The 19,057-nt window shown below is 50.4% G+C and overlaps 1 protein-coding gene across 4 annotated transcripts in view; it reads left to right on the top strand.

Moving 5' to 3' along the window:
* DHX30 (DExH-box helicase 30) overlaps window positions 1–18,821 on the top strand; it is a 34,167-nt gene extending 15,346 nt beyond the window's left edge. For all 4 annotated transcript variants that reach the window (XM_064445230.1, XM_064445229.1, XM_064445227.1 and 1 more), the window contains 18 exons: window positions 459–589; window positions 2,876–2,986; window positions 5,008–5,363; window positions 6,154–6,280; window positions 7,005–7,154; window positions 7,890–8,042; window positions 9,539–10,360; window positions 11,556–11,634; window positions 12,431–12,535; window positions 13,648–13,823; window positions 14,846–15,052; window positions 15,430–15,511; window positions 16,040–16,233; window positions 16,313–16,472; window positions 16,775–16,932; window positions 17,371–17,474; window positions 17,631–17,770; window positions 18,499–18,821. In XM_064445230.1, the coding sequence (XP_064301300.1) occupies window positions 459–589; window positions 2,876–2,986; window positions 5,008–5,363; window positions 6,154–6,280; window positions 7,005–7,154; window positions 7,890–8,042; window positions 9,539–10,360; window positions 11,556–11,634; window positions 12,431–12,535; window positions 13,648–13,823; window positions 14,846–15,052; window positions 15,430–15,511; window positions 16,040–16,233; window positions 16,313–16,472; window positions 16,775–16,932; window positions 17,371–17,474; window positions 17,631–17,770; window positions 18,499–18,734 (3,491 nt within the window). In that variant the 3' untranslated portion in view covers window positions 18,735–18,821. The remainder of the gene's footprint in view (window positions 1–458; window positions 590–2,875; window positions 2,987–5,007; window positions 5,364–6,153; window positions 6,281–7,004; window positions 7,155–7,889; window positions 8,043–9,538; window positions 10,361–11,555; window positions 11,635–12,430; window positions 12,536–13,647; window positions 13,824–14,845; window positions 15,053–15,429; window positions 15,512–16,039; window positions 16,234–16,312; window positions 16,473–16,774; window positions 16,933–17,370; window positions 17,475–17,630; window positions 17,771–18,498) is intronic.
* Window positions 18,822–19,057: the final 236 nt, after the last annotated feature.

Below are 19,057 nucleotides of genomic sequence, written 5' to 3' on the forward strand. Positions count from 1 at the left end.
TACTTCACTTTTCATCACAATTTATTATTGTTATGTTTTATTTTAATTATTAAACTGTTCTTATCTCAACCCACAAGTTTTCTCAGTTTTTACCCTTCCAATTCTCTTCCCCCACCCCGCTGGCAGGGCAGTGAGCGAGTGGCTGTGCAGTGCTTAGTTGCTGGCTGGGGTTAAACCATGACAGGGCAGGGCAGTATTGTTGCCCACTTTGGATTTGCAGTGTCATCTTGCATGTGAAGCTCAGGAGACTTTGCACTCCTGCGTACCATTTTACTGATGCCTGGAGACACTGATGGTGAACGACTTAATATCTCTGCTCGCTTTTCTAACTGTAACCTTAGAGACACTCATGCTCACAGAGCTGCAGTGAAGCAGGTGTTACAACATGTCTTTGAACAGGACTGCACAAGAATTATAAGACATTTATTTTCTCTATTGTTGGTGGTTTTTTTTTCCAGATTCCAGAGACTTATTAAAGGAATTTCCACAGCCTAAAAACTTGCTCAACAGTGTGATTGGACGAGCCTTGGGCATTTCTCATGCAAGGGACAAGCTGGTGTACATCCATACTAATGGGCCAAGAAAAAAGGTAATCCTGTTGTGCCGGGGCTGGGTGGTGGGGAGGTGTGTTGCACATAGAGTGGGAAGCGAGCCAAGAATACTGCTAATCCTGGAAGTAACACTTTAATAGAGAAAATAATAGAAATGTTTTAATTCCACGCAAAAGTTGTGTGATGATCTTTCAAGAAATAGTCTCACTACTTCCTGTTTCTCTTCTGTTTTCACATACTTCAATAGGTGTGTAAATGCAGGCCCTGCCCCTCTCCTTTTGTGTGTGGAAGGATGTTTTTTTTTTGTCCTTTTAAGTAGCTTTCTGTAACCTGCTTTTCTCACCAGAAAGACCCGTATTCTGTGCTCAAATGCATTGGGCTATGTACCCCACTACTTTAGCACTTAAATTTTAATTTTCTATATTTTACCCCCAGTAGGCCTGAATTCTCTTGCAGATTCTAACAGAACAAATGCCTAAGCCTAAAATGTTCAGTTGCAACCAGAAGAGAAAGAATTAGGTTGTGACGGAGGGAGCCTTCTAATACTACTTGAGGGTAAAATGAAATACAGGCTCTTTTTTTTTCTTAAATGAAGCAGAGGAATTCCAGGCAAACAGTTTGCCAAGTAGTTGGATGATAGTAGCTGACTGGGATGCAAGAGGCCTAGAACCAAATCTGTGCTATAAACGCAGCAGAAGTTCTTAACTGATGGGTGCTCTGTGTTCCAGGGTTTGCTTCCTTTTATTGTACCAGCTCTCATTCTAGAGCAGAAAGCCCTTTCCAGCTGAAGTTCAACTGTAACGTACATTCCAGGAAAAGATTCAGTTCTGATGGATTAACATTTTCCCATAATATAATCTAAAATTTCCCAGACAGTTTTTATTACTGTATCCTTTTTAAGCATCCCTGCATTTTAGGCGATACATCAGTATCATTTACTTTAGAGTTCCCTTATTATTTGTGGTTTTGTGTTTCTTGCTTTTCCTCAAGCAGTTTCCTACCTTAAATTTTGGAATGCTGTAGCCGATGTCTCATCGTTTGCGTAATCAGGTCACATTCTTGCTAGTGCTTAAATAGATGAACAGTGAGTGTAACTTCAGATTAAAAAAGGGCCAAAATAAAAAAAGCCAAGCAAACGTCAAAAAAAACCAAAACCAATAGAGGAGCTGTTGGAGAAAATGAGGGTTGGATACCAAAAAACAAAACACCAACCCAGAAAGCATTTGGGGACAGAAGGAGAGGCGCGACAAGCTGGAGAAGTCTCGGTTGGAAGCGGGCAAGGCTTTTCTTGTGAGCGCCAAGTAACTTGGCCTTCATGAGACAACTTTTTTTTCTCAGCAGGTCTGTGCCTTTTCATGCCGAGGCCCTAGGCAAAATACGTAGCAATTTCCTACAGTAAGATGAGATTCAGATGGCAGGCAGCCAGCCAGATGTAGACTGTTGAAAAGTCAGGAGCCTTTTCTCCAGCCTCATAGGTGGGGTTTTCCCAGCAGACCTAAATGCCACCTTTCATCTTTGCTGCAGAAACAGGAGAGAGTTCCTTAGGCGTTTCCCTCCTTTGAGCCTTGCAGAAACTCAGCTGCAGCATCTGCAGGGCCAGGAGTAGAACAAGTTCTCCATTTGGAGCAACATTTTTAAAAGGGCAGGGTTTAGCTTTCAGCATTCTTTGCCTTTGCAGGTTTTTCAGCTGCTCTTATCCAACTGTAGATGTAGCAGAGGAGCTCTGGTGGTACTGTTACTTCCCTTAATAGCTTGCATTGGGCAGTGCGTACTGAGGGGTGGGTTCCCACGTGCCTGATGAGTACGGTAGCTGCCTGTGCAACTGATGAAATGCTTTAATTTTAATTAGCAACACAAGGAAGCAGTAAGGAAGATTTGCTTACCATTGCAAGTGGGAATGTGTCAGAGAGTGCATGTTGCTTCTCAGGCCTGATCTGGTATGCCGCAGTGTACATCTGAACAGTGATTCTGAAACTGAATTGTTCTTGTAATGAGCTCTTGGTGTTTGATTCCTCTAAGCTGACACTGTAGCCTGTGAAGCTCTGGCCCAGAGTACGTGGTGCTGTGCTGGAAGTCAGCCTGGCTTCTGGGCCTGGCTCAGCCATGCAGCTTCTGTGTGACCGTGGGTACCTTATATCCATTTCTCAGGCTTTTCTGAGTTACTGGAACGGAGCTTTCCGTAAAGGGGCTGAACAAGGAGTTTGGGGTTTTCAGCTGTAGTTCCCTTCTTTGGAGTTCAGAGATATTTGAAGCGGCTATGCTCCTGGTGGAGAAGAGAGATTGTTCTGTGTTGTCTCACTTTACTGGTTATCTTTGCTTTTCAGAAAGTCACTCTGCATATAAAGTGGCCTAAGAATGTGGAAGTGGAAGGCTATGGGACCAAGAAGATTGATGCTGAGAGGCAGGCAGCAGCTGCAGCATGTCAGCTCTTCAAGGTGAGCTTATGCTCCTCCTTAGCTTGAAGGAACAAGCCTTTGAATGTGCAGGCCTTGTCCGTTTCGGTGATACGATTTCTGACTTTCTGTCTCTCTTTGCCCCTCTGCTTTTGTAGTTGGCCTATCTGTTAACCAAGGGTAGAAAGTGAAGTCTTGAGCTTAAAAGCCCGCTTACTTCAGCCAGGCATGAACTCACTCAATTCTTTGTGTTCTGGTCTTTGTCCTTTATGTCCTAGACCTTAATCAGTTTTATCTTAAGTCTCAACGTCTGTGGCGAGAAGCAGAGCTTCACGCCAGTGTATTTGCTGTTACTGTTGACTAACTCACACTTCTGTCAGTCTACCTGTGTGTATTTGCAAGCCTGGTACCTTCAGAGGCTCTGGTTTCCCCCTCATGTCAGCCACAGTGTGTCAATTATGTGTTCTGTTTTACGATTGCTCTTTTAAAGTTATGCTAGTCTGCCACTCATTTATGGCTGGAGATAGTCGATCTGTGTGCACAGCCAGTATCAAACAAGTATAGCAAAGTTCTGAAGGTCACTGTGTGGTGTTACATAGCAGCTGTCGGAGAATAAGATACAGTTTTGTCTTCAGCTCTGCCACTGGCTGTTATCTGTAACCTTGAGCAAGTGAATTTGCCTTTGGAGTTTCCCTTTCATCGATGGAGTATATCTTCCTGCTAAAGAGCCTAGAAAAGATGCTGCAGGTGCTTTAACAATAAGAGTTTTTTGATTTGAATTAAGCCTTCAGAAGTTAAGAATTGCAGCATTAAAACTAGCAGTTCCTTCAGCTGGCCTTTGTGCTTAGGCTAGTATCTTTAATCCTGTGATTAGCAAAACTTGTTGCACCGACTGACTTTGTTCCACCTGAAGCATGGTTGGTGCTCATTCAGTTAATATCCACTGGAAATACATTCTTGTTTTATCCTTGTTAGTCAGTGGGCGACTAAAGCGTTGTTTCCTGCTTTCTTTGAAAGCCTGGATGTTTTCAAAGGAGAAAATTTCCCACCTACACTTACACATTTTTCCCAAACTTTGGAAATGGCTGAACTGTACTTTAGCATAGAACTTAAAAAAACAACACCAAAACTAAAAAAACCCCTAAACCCCCAACGCCCTGAAACCATAGATGCGGCATGCAAAGCTTTCACTGGCGCTTTGCCAGCTAAACCTATAACCCAGCAGAAGTCCCTCATGATGGGAGGCCTTGAGCAATCGTAGCTATAGAAATAGCTACAAATGCTGCTTTAAATAAATAGTATTCAGTTCAAGAAAAGTAATAGTGGCTAATTGGTGCAGAGTGTGCCTGAATATAGCGACTTTGAGTACAGCAGCTAGCAAAGTGAATTCCTGCTGTCTTGGGCACTCCTACAGCATAACATAATACAGCCTTGTCTAATATGGGACCATTGAGAGGCCTAAAGATGTACCTTTTAATTTATTGCAGTGGTCTGGTAAGCCATGGCATGAGTTGTGCCCTAGATATGTCTGGAGCTTCACATAAGGTTCGGTCCGAAATGTAGGTGGTAGGCCAGCAGTAACGGCTGGGTTAGGGAGGTCTTACTGCTGCTTACACAAATGACTGTCCCTGTGGAAGGGAAGGAGACGAACCATTCCCTGGATTCTCATCTTGTGTTATCCAAGATTATACTTGTTTAGACTAGCCTTTCCAGAAAGATGCATTTCATGCTCTGAGGTGGGCTTCAGAACTTGAGCATGCTAAATGTAGTTCATAGTTTGTAAAATACCAGTAAATCTTGGCCCACCCTTTCTAACAAGCTATGTGATGCTAAGCAGTTGTGCTCTGGGAAGTGAGGTTAGTGAACAGATTGCCTTTCTTAAGAAATGATGTCAGGAGGAAAGCTTTATGTTTCTGAAAGTCTCTTTTCTTTCTCTCCTTTTCTGGGGGATTTGAAGAAATTGCTCCTTTGTTTCTCTCCTCTACCAGATGTGTTTTGGTTTCCTGCAGAGTTACCCATATCTGCCTCCTTACTGCAGCTAACAGTGTGTTTTTCTCTTGTAGGGCTGGGGTTTGCTGGGGCCCAGAAATGAGCTCTTTGATGCTGCAAAGTACCGGCTTCTCGCTGACCAGCTTGGCTGCCCCGACGAGAGGTGGTGCTCGGAGGGCAAGTGGCGCTCCAAGTCCGGACCTTCTCTCGCTGACTTGTCAACCTGCTGGCGACGGATGGAGCCGGATGATTCCATCCAGCCCATGGAACAGGGCAGGATGCCTAAAGCAATGAGGAGAGAAGAGCTGGAGGAGGGGGAGCTAGAGGAAGGGGAACTGGAGGAAGGAGAGCTGGAAGAAGAAGCAATTGATGTTTCTGATTATCTACCTATGGCACATCAGGATGCTCGAACCCCAGGCAGAGATGCAAGGTACGTCTGCCCTGATAGCTGCTAATCCAGGGCAATAGAGAGACTTCTGTTTGTGGCTGATGCACCCCTGCAGTTCCTCACAGTTGAGCTGCAGCTTCCGATGTTGCTGGTGTGGCCTGTAGGTGGGCCAGACACTGACTGCTGTGCTGTTCTCTATGCCAGCAATAGTGGGGCAGCCCGGTCTTGTACCTGGCTATCATCACAAGGGAATGCACAGGCATCTGCTGTGGAGTCTTGCCCTTTGGATAGACTGCTGCCTTCCTCTCATTCTAATTCTGCCGTGCCTAAAGAGATTTCCATTCCCAGAATTGTGTATGTGCACTTGAACCTTCTTTGACCACCCTGGTTTTGAGGGTGAGATTAAATCTGCTCCTTTTTGTCACTGTAGTTGCTTGCTTGACTTCATAGTTCATGAGCACAAATCTTAGTTGTTGCTTCTTTTAATAGTCAAAAGGAGTAAGATCTGTAAGGACCTGATGGTGGTGGTTGTTTTTAGGGATTCTCTTTGGATTCAGGATTATTTAATTTATTTGTTTATTAAAACTGTTAACATCTGTTGATGCTATCTGGTTTGTAGTGCTAGTGTAAGGGTTTGATTGCTTTTTAGTAGGTGGCTTTACTGGGCTGGGTGATTGTTCTGCAACTGACAGATTTTAGTAGCAAGATACAGCTTGACTTTTCAGATGACTAAAATTATCTGTGCCTTTAACTACTCAGTTTCAGACCTCAGTAGCGGGTCTGAGCACAGGGTGGATATTTGTATATCAAACTTTTCTCGTCTTCCATCTAGCCGAGGAGGGAGTTCCATTGAAATGACAGATGACAACACTGCCATCCGTGCCCTGACGCAGTTCCCACTTCCCAAAAATCTCCTGGCCCAAGTGATTCAGATTGCCACCTCTTCCTCCACAGTCAAGGTAAGGTGCTGTTTGACCCCTGCCAGGGACGAAGCTCAGACTTCAACTGGAGTCACTTTGGATGCTTTTTTTTGGGCAGCTGAGCACTGCGGAGAGAAGGGAAGTTAAAACTAGGCCTAGAAAACTCAGCCTGAAGAGCAAGTACGAGAATTGAGGAAATGTCTTAATAGAAGCATGAGGAATGTTGTTACATGAGGCCAGGGCAATAGAGGAGCTGGTGTCTGAATGAAGGAGAATACTTTCTAAGGTCATAGGTTCGCATTTCCCCATATATCTGCCATAAACGCAAGTTTGTGTTACTTGGAGCAATGTGTAATTCCTGTGCTGACGGAATCTTTCCACAACTCGATTCTTGCCGGTATCCGGTGATCTTCCTCCTTGGTATGTGTCACCCACCTCCTTTCCAGACCTCATGTGCTTAGCAAACGGGAGCTGTGCTCCACCCCATAGGCTCTCAGTGACATTCTTCACACAGCTGTCTGCTCTCACTTCTGCTTAGCCAGTGCCTTGCGAGCTGAGGGGGTGGAATTCAGTGCAGTAAACCTGGCCTAATGCACTGATCAAAAAAAACCCCAACCAAACAAAGAACCCCAAAACAAACAACAAAAAACCTCCAAAAATTTAAGCTCTGCTTAGAAATATCGTGGTGTGTCTGAAAATACCTCCCTAGTTATGTGGGCTCTTAACATCTCCCCCAGTCTGATGTTGTTTATGTGCATTTTAGGAATACATGCAGTTCCGTACGGTAGGCACCAAGACAAAGATCTGCAAGCTCACGCTCCGCTGGCCCTGTCCGATGACTTTTGCTGCCAAGGGCCGTCGCAAGGTGGAGGCAGAAAACAAAGCAGCGGCACTGGCCTGTCAGAAGCTTAAGGTAAGTGGCTCCCACATCCCGTGTCTAATATGTCTATGAACAGGGGCTCCTTGTACCTGACTTACTGTATTTGAGCCTAATGGGGTGAAGCCTGAAACCTTCTGGTCTTTGACTTAATGTTTAATAAACATGTATTTCCCAACCTTAGGATTCAGTCCAAACTGCTGTTTTACCGCTCTAGCATCTAATCTCTGATGACCTGTTTAAGGCTGCTGCTTGTGCTCGTTTTGAGCCCTCAGCATAGTGGTGTGTAGGGATCGCCCCGGAAGCGTTAGCCTGTTCTCTTGGCCACCTTGCTGCTGTCTGCTGAGGCAGACTGTCCTCTCATTCTTGTAGGTGGACTAACCCAGACACATTGCTGCAATGGTTTTGCTGCAGACTCTAGAATCAGCAGAGGGGAAGTCCAAGAAAACAGTGCGGGACTTACTATTGAATTATCGTAACACCCCAGCACCACAGCAAGAGAGTTACTGGCACTTACGAGGGGGTTTTGTCAGATACAGTTGTGGCTGCTGTTTCTTTGATGTGTCTAAGACCTCCTTGTGAGCATCGTGTTGGGGGCAGGTAGCAGTTAGCTCCAGCGTGTCCATTTCACCAGAGTTGAGATGGGATCGCGTCTTGTTTCTTGCTGTGGCAAAAGCAGGAAGTGATGGATTTTGAATACGGGGCAAGGAGTTAGCCTATCGAACGCAGCAGTCTTGTGTCTGATGGCGGTGTTTGCCTCTTCCTTTGCAGAGCCTTGGCTTGGTGGACAAGAACAACAATCCCCTCAGCCATGCCATGTACAACATGACTTCACTCCGGGAGCTTGGTGAGAACCAGAGGAAACCCTGCCACATCAAAGTCCCCGAAGCTACCCTGCGCAAGATTGAGAACTATCTGAACCATGTAAGGCTTGCTTGGCTGTCTGAGAACAACCTTTGGCTGATCCCATTTAACTTCAGGAATTGCACGTGAATTGAGAGCTTCACGTCACAATGTTGAGGGAATTCATGGCTTGATAGTTTGCCACAAAACTGATCAGTCTCTGCTGACCTTTGGGGAAGGGTGACCTTTCCTGGACATGTCTTTATGCATTGGTGACGTTTGTGTTATTTGGCTTTTGGGATGTTAGTGCAGTTTTGGCTCATGTGTAGCCTCCTTCGTAGGCTTGTGAATGCTGCCTTGTGCAGGTTGTGGTTCCGTTAAACTCTGGTTGTGCCTCGTAGCTTTACAAGGCCCAGGTGCCGGTACCTGCACATTTCCCTTGGGGGTGTCTCTCGCAGTATTACACATTAGTGGTGGGTGCAGGTCCCCAGGCACCCGGCGGTGCTTTCACCCAGGAGATCCCTCTTCCTGGTGGACCAGTGGTGAACAGACATCCTTGGGGGCTGAAGCAGTGCTGAGACAGGGCTCCTTAGGAGCAGTCTCTGTCAAGGCAGGAGTTAGTCCTAAGGTAGGATGAGGTTGAGCATAGCTCAGGTACAAATGTGTGTCTTATTGAAGTAACTGAGAATAATGCCTGTGGTTGGAAGCTGGCAAGTCACTGAGGCGGTACTCTTGGGCCTGAACAGTAAAGATCTCAGGTAAATGAAGCAGTAGTGAATGTCACAGAAAGGCAAGGCTGTGCCTAAGACATCAGCCACTTCTGAATGACCTGCTGTAATTGACTGGACTAAGGGCTAGAAAAGTTAGAAAAACAGGAGCATCTTGAAGGAACGTGGTCTGCCTCCGAGGCTCAAACACATGAGCTGTCGCACTGTGCCTGGAAGGGATGGCTTCATGGCGCTGAATAAGGCTGAATCCAAAAGTTTTGATTTGTAGCTGAACTTTTAATCCTGCGAGCATCTGGGCCAATGCTTTGATTTGTGTTCTAGACAACTCCTGACCTGCTGTTGCTCTTTTTAGTTCTTCCTGTGGGTTATGGGACTTCTGTTTTTTCTTTTGCCAAGATAGAATATCTCCGGCTTAGCTGAACACTTATGTTTTGTGCAAGTTACGTGTCTGGGCTTCCTGAGGGAGAGGAGGGTGGTGGTGTAACTTGATAGTTTCCAAAAGTTGTCTTTGAGGGGCTGTTGCATCACTTACATGCAGTGTAGCCACTGACTTGGGGAGCTTAAGTTACTGTTTTGTGCCTGTCAGTTCAGGCGTCAGCGCTAATCCCGCTCTTAAAATAGGGGGTGCGATGAGGAGAATGTGGGGAGCTGCCCGAGTTAATTCTCACTTCAGTAACCTCGATTCAGAATAAAAGTGGCTGAGTTACCTAAAATCTGAAGGGACTTTGGCAGAGCTTCATGGTCACTGCAAAGCCAGTCTGTCTGAGTCTGTTCCAGGCACTTGTTTCTTTCTGTCCTTCTCAGGACTGGTACTAATCTTTTTGTTCCTGCCAACTTTGTCTCCCCCAGTATCCAGTGGACATCAGGGAATCCAGGCCCCGGATTGCCGATGACATGATGAACCTCAGCAAGGAATCCGGTGCAATAAGTGATGCAATCACAGGGAAGACATACATACCCATGTTGGAAGCAGAGGAAGTGCGCCTTAGCCAGAATCTCCTGGCCCTCTGGAAAAGGAGAGGATCCTCGTGGCAGGAGAGCCACCCACTGCCAGTAGATCCTCACAAGGACACCATCCTATCAGCCATTGAGCAGAACCCGGTAGTAGTAATAGCAGGAGACACAGGCTGTGGGAAAACCACGCGGATCCCTCAGCTCCTGCTGGAACACTACATCCTGGAGGGACGTGGCGCCCGCTGCAATGTAGTGATCACCCAGCCAAGGAGGATCAGTGCCATCTCGGTTGCCCAGCGTGTGGCACAAGAGTTGGGTCCCAACATGAGGAAGAATGTGGGCTACCAGGTGCGACTGGAGAGCAAGCCGCCCGCCAGGGGAGGAGCCCTGCTCTTCTGCACCGTGGGCATCCTGCTGCGGAAGCTGCAGGGGAACCCCAGCCTGGAGGGTGTCAGCCACGTCGTGGTCGATGAGGTCCATGAGCGAGATGTCAACACCGATTTCCTGCTCATCCTGCTGAAAGGCATCCAGAAGCTCAACCCTGACCTGCGCCTGGTCTTAATGAGTGCCACAGGAGACAATCAGCGTTTCTCACATTACTTTGGGGATTGCCCTGTGGTCAAGGTGCCGGGTTTCATGTACCCGGTGAAGGAGTACTATCTGGAGGAGATCTTGGCCAAGCTGGGCCGGCACCGACACCGGCACTACGAGATCAAGGTGGGTATGCAGCGTGGTGGTGAAGCTGTTTCCCTTGGATGATGCACTGGCTTCTGGCACATCAGCAGGGGAGAGTTTGGGCCTGGAACTGGTCCCTCTTTCCTGTGGTTGTTGGACAGTGTTTGCTTAGCTTTCATTCCACGTCGATCCTCGTGAGGTGAAGTCAGTTTAGTAGAATCCCAGAGTATTTTGATTAAATTGTGGATAAAGATGACTTCAGATTTGGGTCTAAGTTACTTTGGTCCCTCTTTAACATGAAGTTTATGTTTGAGTAAGCCAACAGCTCGTGGTACTTGTGTATGTATATACATAGATGCAGACTTGAATGTTTACATACTCGGTGCAAGCCTGGTCCAAGACTAGGATCGTTATGGCTTACAGCAGTCTGTTACCTAAGTGCTCACCATCCTGCGTCACTGAATTCCCTGTTGGCTGCTCTTTGCAACTAGTCTTGCTGTTCCCCTGGAAGACGCCCTCCAGGCGTGTACTCTTTGCTGTGGGTAATCTTGCTTCAGTTGTGGGTCATGGAGTCACAGAATTGCTGAGGCTGGCCAGGACCTCTAGATGTTTTCTGGCCCAGCCTGCTGGACTAGAAGCTGTCAGCCCCTTTCTCTGGCCAGCAGAGGTCCCTCCCTATGGCTGAACAAACACCTGGTGTGTCAGCTGCTTCTCCCAGGTCTGTACCATCAGCAAACTTGCTGAGGGTGTCCCATTGCCTTCAGGGCAATCTTCCTGCTTCTGCTGTGGCTAGGCTTTTTACCTGTGCCTTTTTAAGCTGGCCTGATAGGTATGTTCCAAATTACTGAGAGAGATAAAAGCTCTGTGCCTGGTGGTTTTGAAGTCCCAGGTACATACAGCACAGTTTTGTCCCTAAAAAATTTCATGTTGATTTTTGTTACTTGTTAGGTGCTGTTTAGTAGAGGTACACAAGTCTCAGTTAGCTTCCAAGTCTGGAGAAGGGGAAGGGAACTGTCTATTCTCACTGCACAGCAGAGGAAACTGGCAGCAGCTGTGACCAGAGCAGGTTCCAGATGGAGCCAAAACCAGGCCCCTGAGGTTCCTGGCTCCTAGTCTTGGGCAGGCTGTCCAAGTACAGGCATTTGCTCTCTCCAGAAGATGCTCTGGGAGGCTGTGTGCCTTTCTGCTGTCTGCTAGGTTGCCGTTCACTTACCTGCATGCGTCCTCTTTTATCCAGCAATCAGATGATGAATGTGTCCTTGATCTTGATCTGATCACTGATCTCGTACTCCAGATCGATGCCCACGGAGAACCAGGTAGGTTCTGCCTTGCCCTCTTACTCTTTCCTTTTTCTGGGGGGTGTGGGGGGGAAGCAAACCCTGCAGAGCCCAGGCCCTTTGCAGAGGAAGCATGATGCTGAGCTGAGTTCTGCAAGGCCACCTTGAATTCCTGTTGAACTGTGTGGTCTCAAGCGGCGTGGCATGAGCTAATTCTGAGTCTTTGGCTAAGACAACGTCCGAGTCCTCAGAGTCTTAGTCTTTGTGTCCTGAGATACAGCTGTTCCTGGGGTGAAGGGCAAGACCAGTCTGTGCTCCAGCACTTGCAACCTTCTGCTGCATGATTTAGTTATTTTTCTGTGTTGGAGACCCATCCCTCTTCAATATTTTTGCCTGGAGGTGATGTGTTTGTGAAGAAGGCAGGACTCTGAGATGGCCTCTAAGAGTTTTAAGTGGTTTCAAAGCTAGTAGAAGGTATTAGCTCCCAGACTACAGGTAGCCTGGTTTCTTTTTGGCTTTAAAACCTTGCCCTAACAAGCTCACAGAAGCAGAGTATGAAATCTAGGCAAATGTTCCCCTGGGTCTGATTTGCCGTAACTGCTGTATCTGTCATTTGTTCACGGTGAGCACGATGCAGGTTTCCTTAGCGATCAGCTGGCAGGGGGTATCACAGACCGGGGCCCTGCTTTTCTTTGGGTTTCTTGGGCTAAAGGCTTTGGACTTGGGGAAATACGGGGTGTCCCTTTTGTGCAGCAGCAGCAGTTTGTGCGTCTCCATCTGGGGAAATGTGCTTGGATTTCTAGGTCGCTTGTTCTTAACTCTTGCTCTGTTTCAGGTGGGATCCTCTGCTTCCTCCCTGGTTGGCAGGAAATCAAAGGAGTGCAGCAGCGCCTGCTGGAGATGCTCGGATCTCAGAACAGCCGGTACCTCGTCTTACCAGGTGAGATGGCTGCGCCAGATGTTTTATCCCCAGGATTCGGGAGAATGGATGGGCCAGTTGACTCGATGAGCCCCTTCAGCTGTTGCGCTCTGATGCAGAGCAAGCTTGTAGGCTCTGATGTACGTACCTGTTGTGTAACTGTGCACGTTAAGCACAAATAACTCCTCCTAGCAGAGGCCATCCAGACCTCTGTGTGATCAAAGAAACTGGCTTCCTGCATGCCTCCAGCAATTCAGAATTAAGCAAGGAGGAAACTGCTGAATTCTGCATTGCTGTCACTGCACGCTGAGCCTACATAGAAAAGATTTTCAGGACCTGTTTTGTGGGATGGAGATGTACTGTGTAGCTCAGCTTTGGTTAGTGAATATAACGTTCTCTATCCTAGGAGGGAAATTTGTAACAAAAGCCACTATTATCCTGCAAGGCTGTAAGATTTTGGGGGTTGTTTTGTTGTTCTTTTTTTTTTGTTTAAAGTTCTCGCTATTCAATGTCAAATAAGGCCAGCCAGGAGCACAACTTTGAGAGCTCGGCTGTTAGCAAATGCGGTGGTGTTTTGTGAAAACTGCACCGTCTTGCGCTCCCCTGCTGTTCCATGCAGTTGCTGGAAACGTCTCCACATCACCGATCTGTAATAGGGCAAATACGTGATAGGGAAGTGTTACAGGCCCTTGCTATAACAGTTTTGACCAAGCGAAGCCAAATAACAATGAGGATACCCCATTCCCCTGTCCCATAGGCCTTTTGGAAAGGGGGAGCTGCAGAACTGGACCGTGGGAGGGGGTGGGACCACTGCCTGGGGCTCAGGGATATTCTGGTGGTGCTATTAGCCTCGCTGGGATGGGAGGTGACGGGAACTCCTGCTGATGTTGGGTCATAGGTTGAAGCAATTGAAATAAAGCCTTCCCTAATGAAGCGGGGAAGGCTTTTCCTGGGGTCTGGCTGGCAGGAAACCGCTGACGATGACCCTCAGCATTACGAGTGGTGTCCCCCTCCCCGTCCCCCACTCTGGAAGCGGGAGTGATGGTACAAGAGGGCTGAGAATCTCTGCCCATCCTGCCCTTGTACTGTAAAGCATCTCAGCAGGGCAGGACTGATGGATTTTTATCTCCTAGTGCACTCCAACATCCCCATGATGGACCAGCAAAACATCTTCCAGCGGCCTCCACCTGGTGTCAGGAAGATCGTCCTGGCCACCAACATCGCTGAGACCTCCATCACCATCAATGACATTGTCCACGTGGTGGACAGCGGCACGCACAAGGAGGAGCGCTACGATCTAAAGACCAAGGTACTGACGCTTTCTCGCCTCTAAGTGCATTTGGGGCACGCCGGAGTTAACGGATGTTTTAAGAGCAACATTTGAGGTGCCGTTATTTGGATGCTAGAGCTGCTTCCCCTTTGGCCCTTGGGGCGCTGGCACTGTGTCCCTGGTTGGGGACAGAGCGTTTGACTCATCATTCAGAGAGTGTTTGCTTTTACCAAGCCCCCTGCCGGGCTCCCCATCAACTTCTGCTGAACAGGCAAAAGTCTGGTGTCTTCAGAGAAATTTAAGGCAAATCCTGCTCCCTTCCCATCTCTCTGTTACACCGTCTAACATCTGTAGCTTTTCCATTTGATTCCTGCCTTTTTCTATGATTTCATCATGAATTGCTCTTGTTTGAAGCTATCTTGACCCCAAAGCCTTAGCTTCTTAGTCAGCTTTAAGGGGGGGTGGTTACACTGCTCTCAGGCCACGTTTCTGGTGGTGTTGGGCCCTGCGGAGGCTCTTGCCTTCAGGTTGTTATGAAAGTGCACACACAGCTGTGCCACTGTTGCCCTTGGAAGGAGGGATTCTGCCTGTCCCTGCTGCCCCTTCCCTGTGCTCAGACATCTTCTAGGGCCAGGCGGCAATTCACACCTTGCAACAGTTCTAGTTTAAAAACAACCACTTTATTTGCCCCGTTTTAACCCAGTTCACATCCCAGTGCAGACCCTGCCTGTGCTAGCATGCAGCGGGACTGGCCTGGGGGAGGTGGGAACCACGCTTTGCTGGCAGCTCCGAGCGGGATGAGCCCCTGGGGAGCACACTGGAGCCAAGGCAGGTGTCCAGCAGATGGCATCAGGGTCTCATCCACGCACTGAGCGGCTCAGGCCTTCATCTGCTGCTCGCTGGAGACCGGCATTGCAAGGTGCAGGAGGGTGGGAAAGGCTTCCCTTGCCCCTTAGCGGGTGGTTGATCGTGAGGAGCTTCTGAGGTCTCTGGATGGAAGGCCACACTTAAACAGGACAGAGTGCCATGAGAGCATTTGTGCTTAATCATCCTTCTCCTAGGTGTCCTGCCTGGAAACGGTGTGGGTGTCCAAGTCAAACGTGGTGCAGAGGCGAGGGCGTGCTGGCCGCTGTCAGTCGGGATTTGCCTATCACCTCTTCCCTCGCAGCCGCCTGGACAAGATGCCAACTTACCAGGTTCCGGAGATCCTGCGCACCCCACTGGAGAACCTGGTGGTTCAGGCCAAGATTCACATGCCGGAGAAAACGGTAAGCACGGTATCTGCCTGCAAGACTGAACCAGCAGGATGCAGCCTGCCTGGTGCCAGTTCCAGAGATGTGATTTGACTGCAAACATGAGTAGGAAAAACCCAAGATACTGATGACTTTAGTTCTTGCTTTCTTAAACGCAGTGCCGTCTAGGGAAGTTAAGACCAGGAAACGTGTAGGTTGCTTAGATTACAGAGTATGTCTAAAAGACTCCACAGGAACGGAGTGGGCTGAGCCTGTATCCCTGTGGGCGAACAGAGGGAACCATATTGCAGCCTGGCGCAGGGCAGTGGGCTCCCCAGGGCTCTCCCATGCTCCTCCATGGGAAACATACCCTTTTTTTTTTCCCCTCTCTTCCCTTCCCCCCTGTGTTGCAGGCAGTTGAATTTCTCTCTAAGGCTCTGGACAGCCCTGATATCAAAGCTGTGGATGAAGCAGTGATCTTGCTGCAGGAGATCGGTGAGTTAATGCTGGGTCCTGGTGTGGGCGTGATGGAAACATGTTTTCTGTCTAAACATGGGAAGTGGGAGTTGGCAGAGGATCCTGTGGGACAGACTGGGTGGGATTGTCCCTAGGTAGGGACGGCAGCTGGCAGGGACTTCCCAGAACGCAGGCGTTGCGGTGCTGTTTTATTTCCTGTGGTGCTTTGCTCAAGAAGTGGGGAGAACTTCCCATGGTGTTTAAAAAAAAAAAAAAAGGTGGGGGGGGCAGGAGGAGAAAGAAGGGAAGTTGTGATCCGGAGTTCATAGCTGGGGTCTTGTAGATTCTCGTCTGGTTGGTATGCCTTTTCTTTGGCCTCAGGCCAGTTGGACCTGGGAGGTTCTGGGTGCTTTACTGCAGGCACCTGTGCTGTGCCTCTTCTGGAGGTTCTGCCAAATCTTCCGAGCCCAGCAGTCGGGTTCTCCTGGCAGCTCCCTGAAGCCGCTGGCCACCACTTGGCCCCACTCAGAGCTGATGGACGTGCCCTCGCGGGCGGCTCTGTTGCAGGCGTGCTGGACCAGCGAGAAGCCCTCACCACTTTGGGCAAACGCCTTGCTCAGATCTCCACAGACCCTCGGCTGGCAAAGGCCATCGTCTTGGCGTCCATCTACCGCTGCCTTCACCCTCTGCTCGTCATCGTTTCCTGCCTCACCCGGGACCCCTTCAGCAGCAGCCTGCAAAACCGCGCAGAGGTGGACAAGGTGAGGAGCCCCTCCTAGAGGAAGGTAGAAAGCGGGTAGGGGAGGGGCTGCCGCTTGCTGACACGTGTGTCTCTCCCAGGCCAAGGCTGTCCTGAGCCGGGAGAGCGGGAGCGATCACCTCGCGTTTGTCAGAGCTGTGGCAGGCTGGGAGGAGGTGCTGAGACGCAGAGACAGTCGTGCCAGGGACAACTACCTGCAGGACTATTACCTGTATGGCCCCAGCCTTCGCTTCATCAATGGTGAGTCCCAGGGCCCTGCTTCTCCCCTCTGGCCCTGAAACGGGTGAAGCACTGGTGAAGAACATGGTGCAGAAATGGGGTAGGCTGGGCAGGCGACTGCTGGAGTGGGTGCCGGTTCTGGCTTTGGTGTAGCCCTGGGTGCCAGGGAGGCCACAGGCAGGACAGGCCTCCCGTCTCCTGTCCTAGCGCCAAGGCTGAGCCTCCAAGGCCAGAGCTGGTGCTGCCCTGCTGAGGTTATTTCATTCACGCTGGGGCAAAGGAGAGGGTGAATCTTATTCCCTGGGGCTGTCTCCTCCCTGTAGGCCTTGTCAAGCAGTTCTCTGAGAACCTCTACGAAGCCTTCCTGGTGTCATCCCCATCTGACTGTACCATGCCCTCGTCTGTATGTAACCAGTACAGTGAGGAGGAAGAACTGGTCAAGGGAGTCCTCATGGCTGGGCTCTACCCCAACCTCATCCAGGTACTGGCTCCCCGCTCTGCCGTCGCTCTCCTGGGCTTGCCGGTCACCGCGGGTAGCACAGGGAAGTGTGGAGGTGCCAGAGACGCTTGTGCTGCTGCCTGCTGCCCCAGTGCTGTCCCTGGATCCCCCCTCGTGAGGAGTGGCCTGCGCAGGTCCACGCTTGGGTTCTTGCAGCTCGGTCTGGGAGCCGTCGAGGCGGTCCCTTCCTCCTGCTTGCTGCCCCTTGCCTGGCATTTGGTGGCTGTCAGGTGTGGCCACCCCCACATATGTACTCCGTTAACGCGGCGGAGCTGCTGGACGTGGAGGAACATACTTGTTCCTGCACGCACGCAGGGGAGAGAGTTGTGGGGAAAGACGAGAGCTGTGGGGAAAGCCAGGCTGGCTGCCTAGGGGCAGTGTGTGCTGGCTGTGCAGGTGTTTGAGATGTTCTTGTTTCAGGTGAGACAAGGCAAAGTGACCCGTCAAGGGAAGTTCAAACCCAACAGCTACGCGTATCGGACAAAGGCTGGCACCGTTCTGCTCCACAAGTCAACAATCAACAGGTGGGTGAGCTGTGGGAGGGTGGGGACCCCGCACCGGGCACTTCACAGCACCAGCTGGCCGTGCCGAGGACCCCGGCGCTGCCTCCGACACCCTGTGCCAGTACCGGAGTACAACACGACCCTGCCTGTGGTTGACAAAGCTGTTCCCCTGTGCAGGGAGGCATCCAAGCTGTACAGCCGCTGGCTAACGTACTTCATGGCAGTGAAGTCCAACGGTGGCGTCTTTGTGCGGGACTCCTCCCAGGTCCACCCGCTGGCCGTGCTGCTCATGACCGACACGGATATCCACGTCCGAGGTGAGTGCTGCAGCACCGCAGCGCTGACGCGTCCGCCTGCACGTCCTCTTGTGCCGCTGCAGGCTCCTCCTGCTGCGCCTGACGCCCCAGGCACCCCGCTCCTACAGCTCTGCCACAGCCTGAGGGGCTGCAGGCTGGCTCCCCCCGACCCCTGCTGCTTCTTCCCTTGGCTGACTATCTTCCCCCCCCTTTCTAAGCCTCTTGCTTTGGACTGGGGGTTGCTGTAATGGGGCCACAAAGGCGATGGTTTGTGAGCTGTGCTCAGCCGTAGCTCTCCAGGGAGAGAAGGAAACCAAGCCACAGGCAGGCTGAGCAGGCAGGCTTGTGCCTGGAGGCTCATCCCTGGGGAAGAGGAGTTGAGCTGCTCCTCAGCCGTGGCTGGTGTGGGGGGAAGAGCGAGCCCTTCTCCCCGCGGATGCATTGTTTTAGCCCGTGGGGTTTTGGCAGCGCTGCAGTTGGTCTCCAGCCCTCGAGCGCAGACGGGCTGCGTCATCAGTCACCTCCCTGAGGGAAACAGCGGGAGGATCCCAGTGTGACGGGTCGGAGCGCTGCCTGGCCTTTGCGGGGACTGTTCGGCGCAGTCGAGTCCCTGGCCTCTGGGCCAAAATGAGCGTGGGGAGGAGCTGCGCGTCCCCTGGTAGCGGTGGCGGAGAGGGCCGAGCGGCCAGCGCGCCCGCAACAGGTCAGCACCATTCCTGCTTCTCACCTCCTCTCTTCTCCCCACTAAGATGATGGCTGGCGAGCGACAGTCTCCCTGACAGACAGCGACCTCCTGGTGCTGGAGGGAGACTCCTACACCATCCGCCTCCTGCGTGATTTCCGTGTGTCGCTCTCCAAGATGGTGGAGACGTGCCTGTGCTATGAGATGGCAGCCATCCCCGGGGACCTGCACCACCAGCACAGCCAGCTGCTCGACATCCTGGTGGATCTGCTCAAAGGCCCTCCTGGCAGCTTTGGCGCTTAGGCAGAGCTGGAGGATTGTGTGGGGACTTGTAATTTGTATAAAGATGTTCACAAATGTTTATTTAAATAAAGTTCTATTTATCCCTTGTGAAGTCATCTCTCTCCATCCTAGAAGATTAATGTTGTCTGAATCTCCTGCTGTCGGCTCCGTGCATGGTCACCGCGGAGGAAGAACCAGCGCAGTACCGCCTGGAATGGACTGGAAGTGCCGATGGACCCCGACGTGAGCTTCGCGGGCGCCCACCTCCTCCGCTCCTGCCAGCGTCAGTCCCTGAACTGGAAAGCAAGGACGCGGCTGCTGCGGGCCGTCCTCTGCCCCATCCC

The sequence above is a fragment of the Phalacrocorax carbo genome, chromosome 2, assembly GCF_963921805.1.
Source record: "Phalacrocorax carbo chromosome 2, bPhaCar2.1, whole genome shotgun sequence".
Classification (NCBI taxonomy): domain Eukaryota; kingdom Metazoa; phylum Chordata; class Aves; order Suliformes; family Phalacrocoracidae; genus Phalacrocorax; species Phalacrocorax carbo.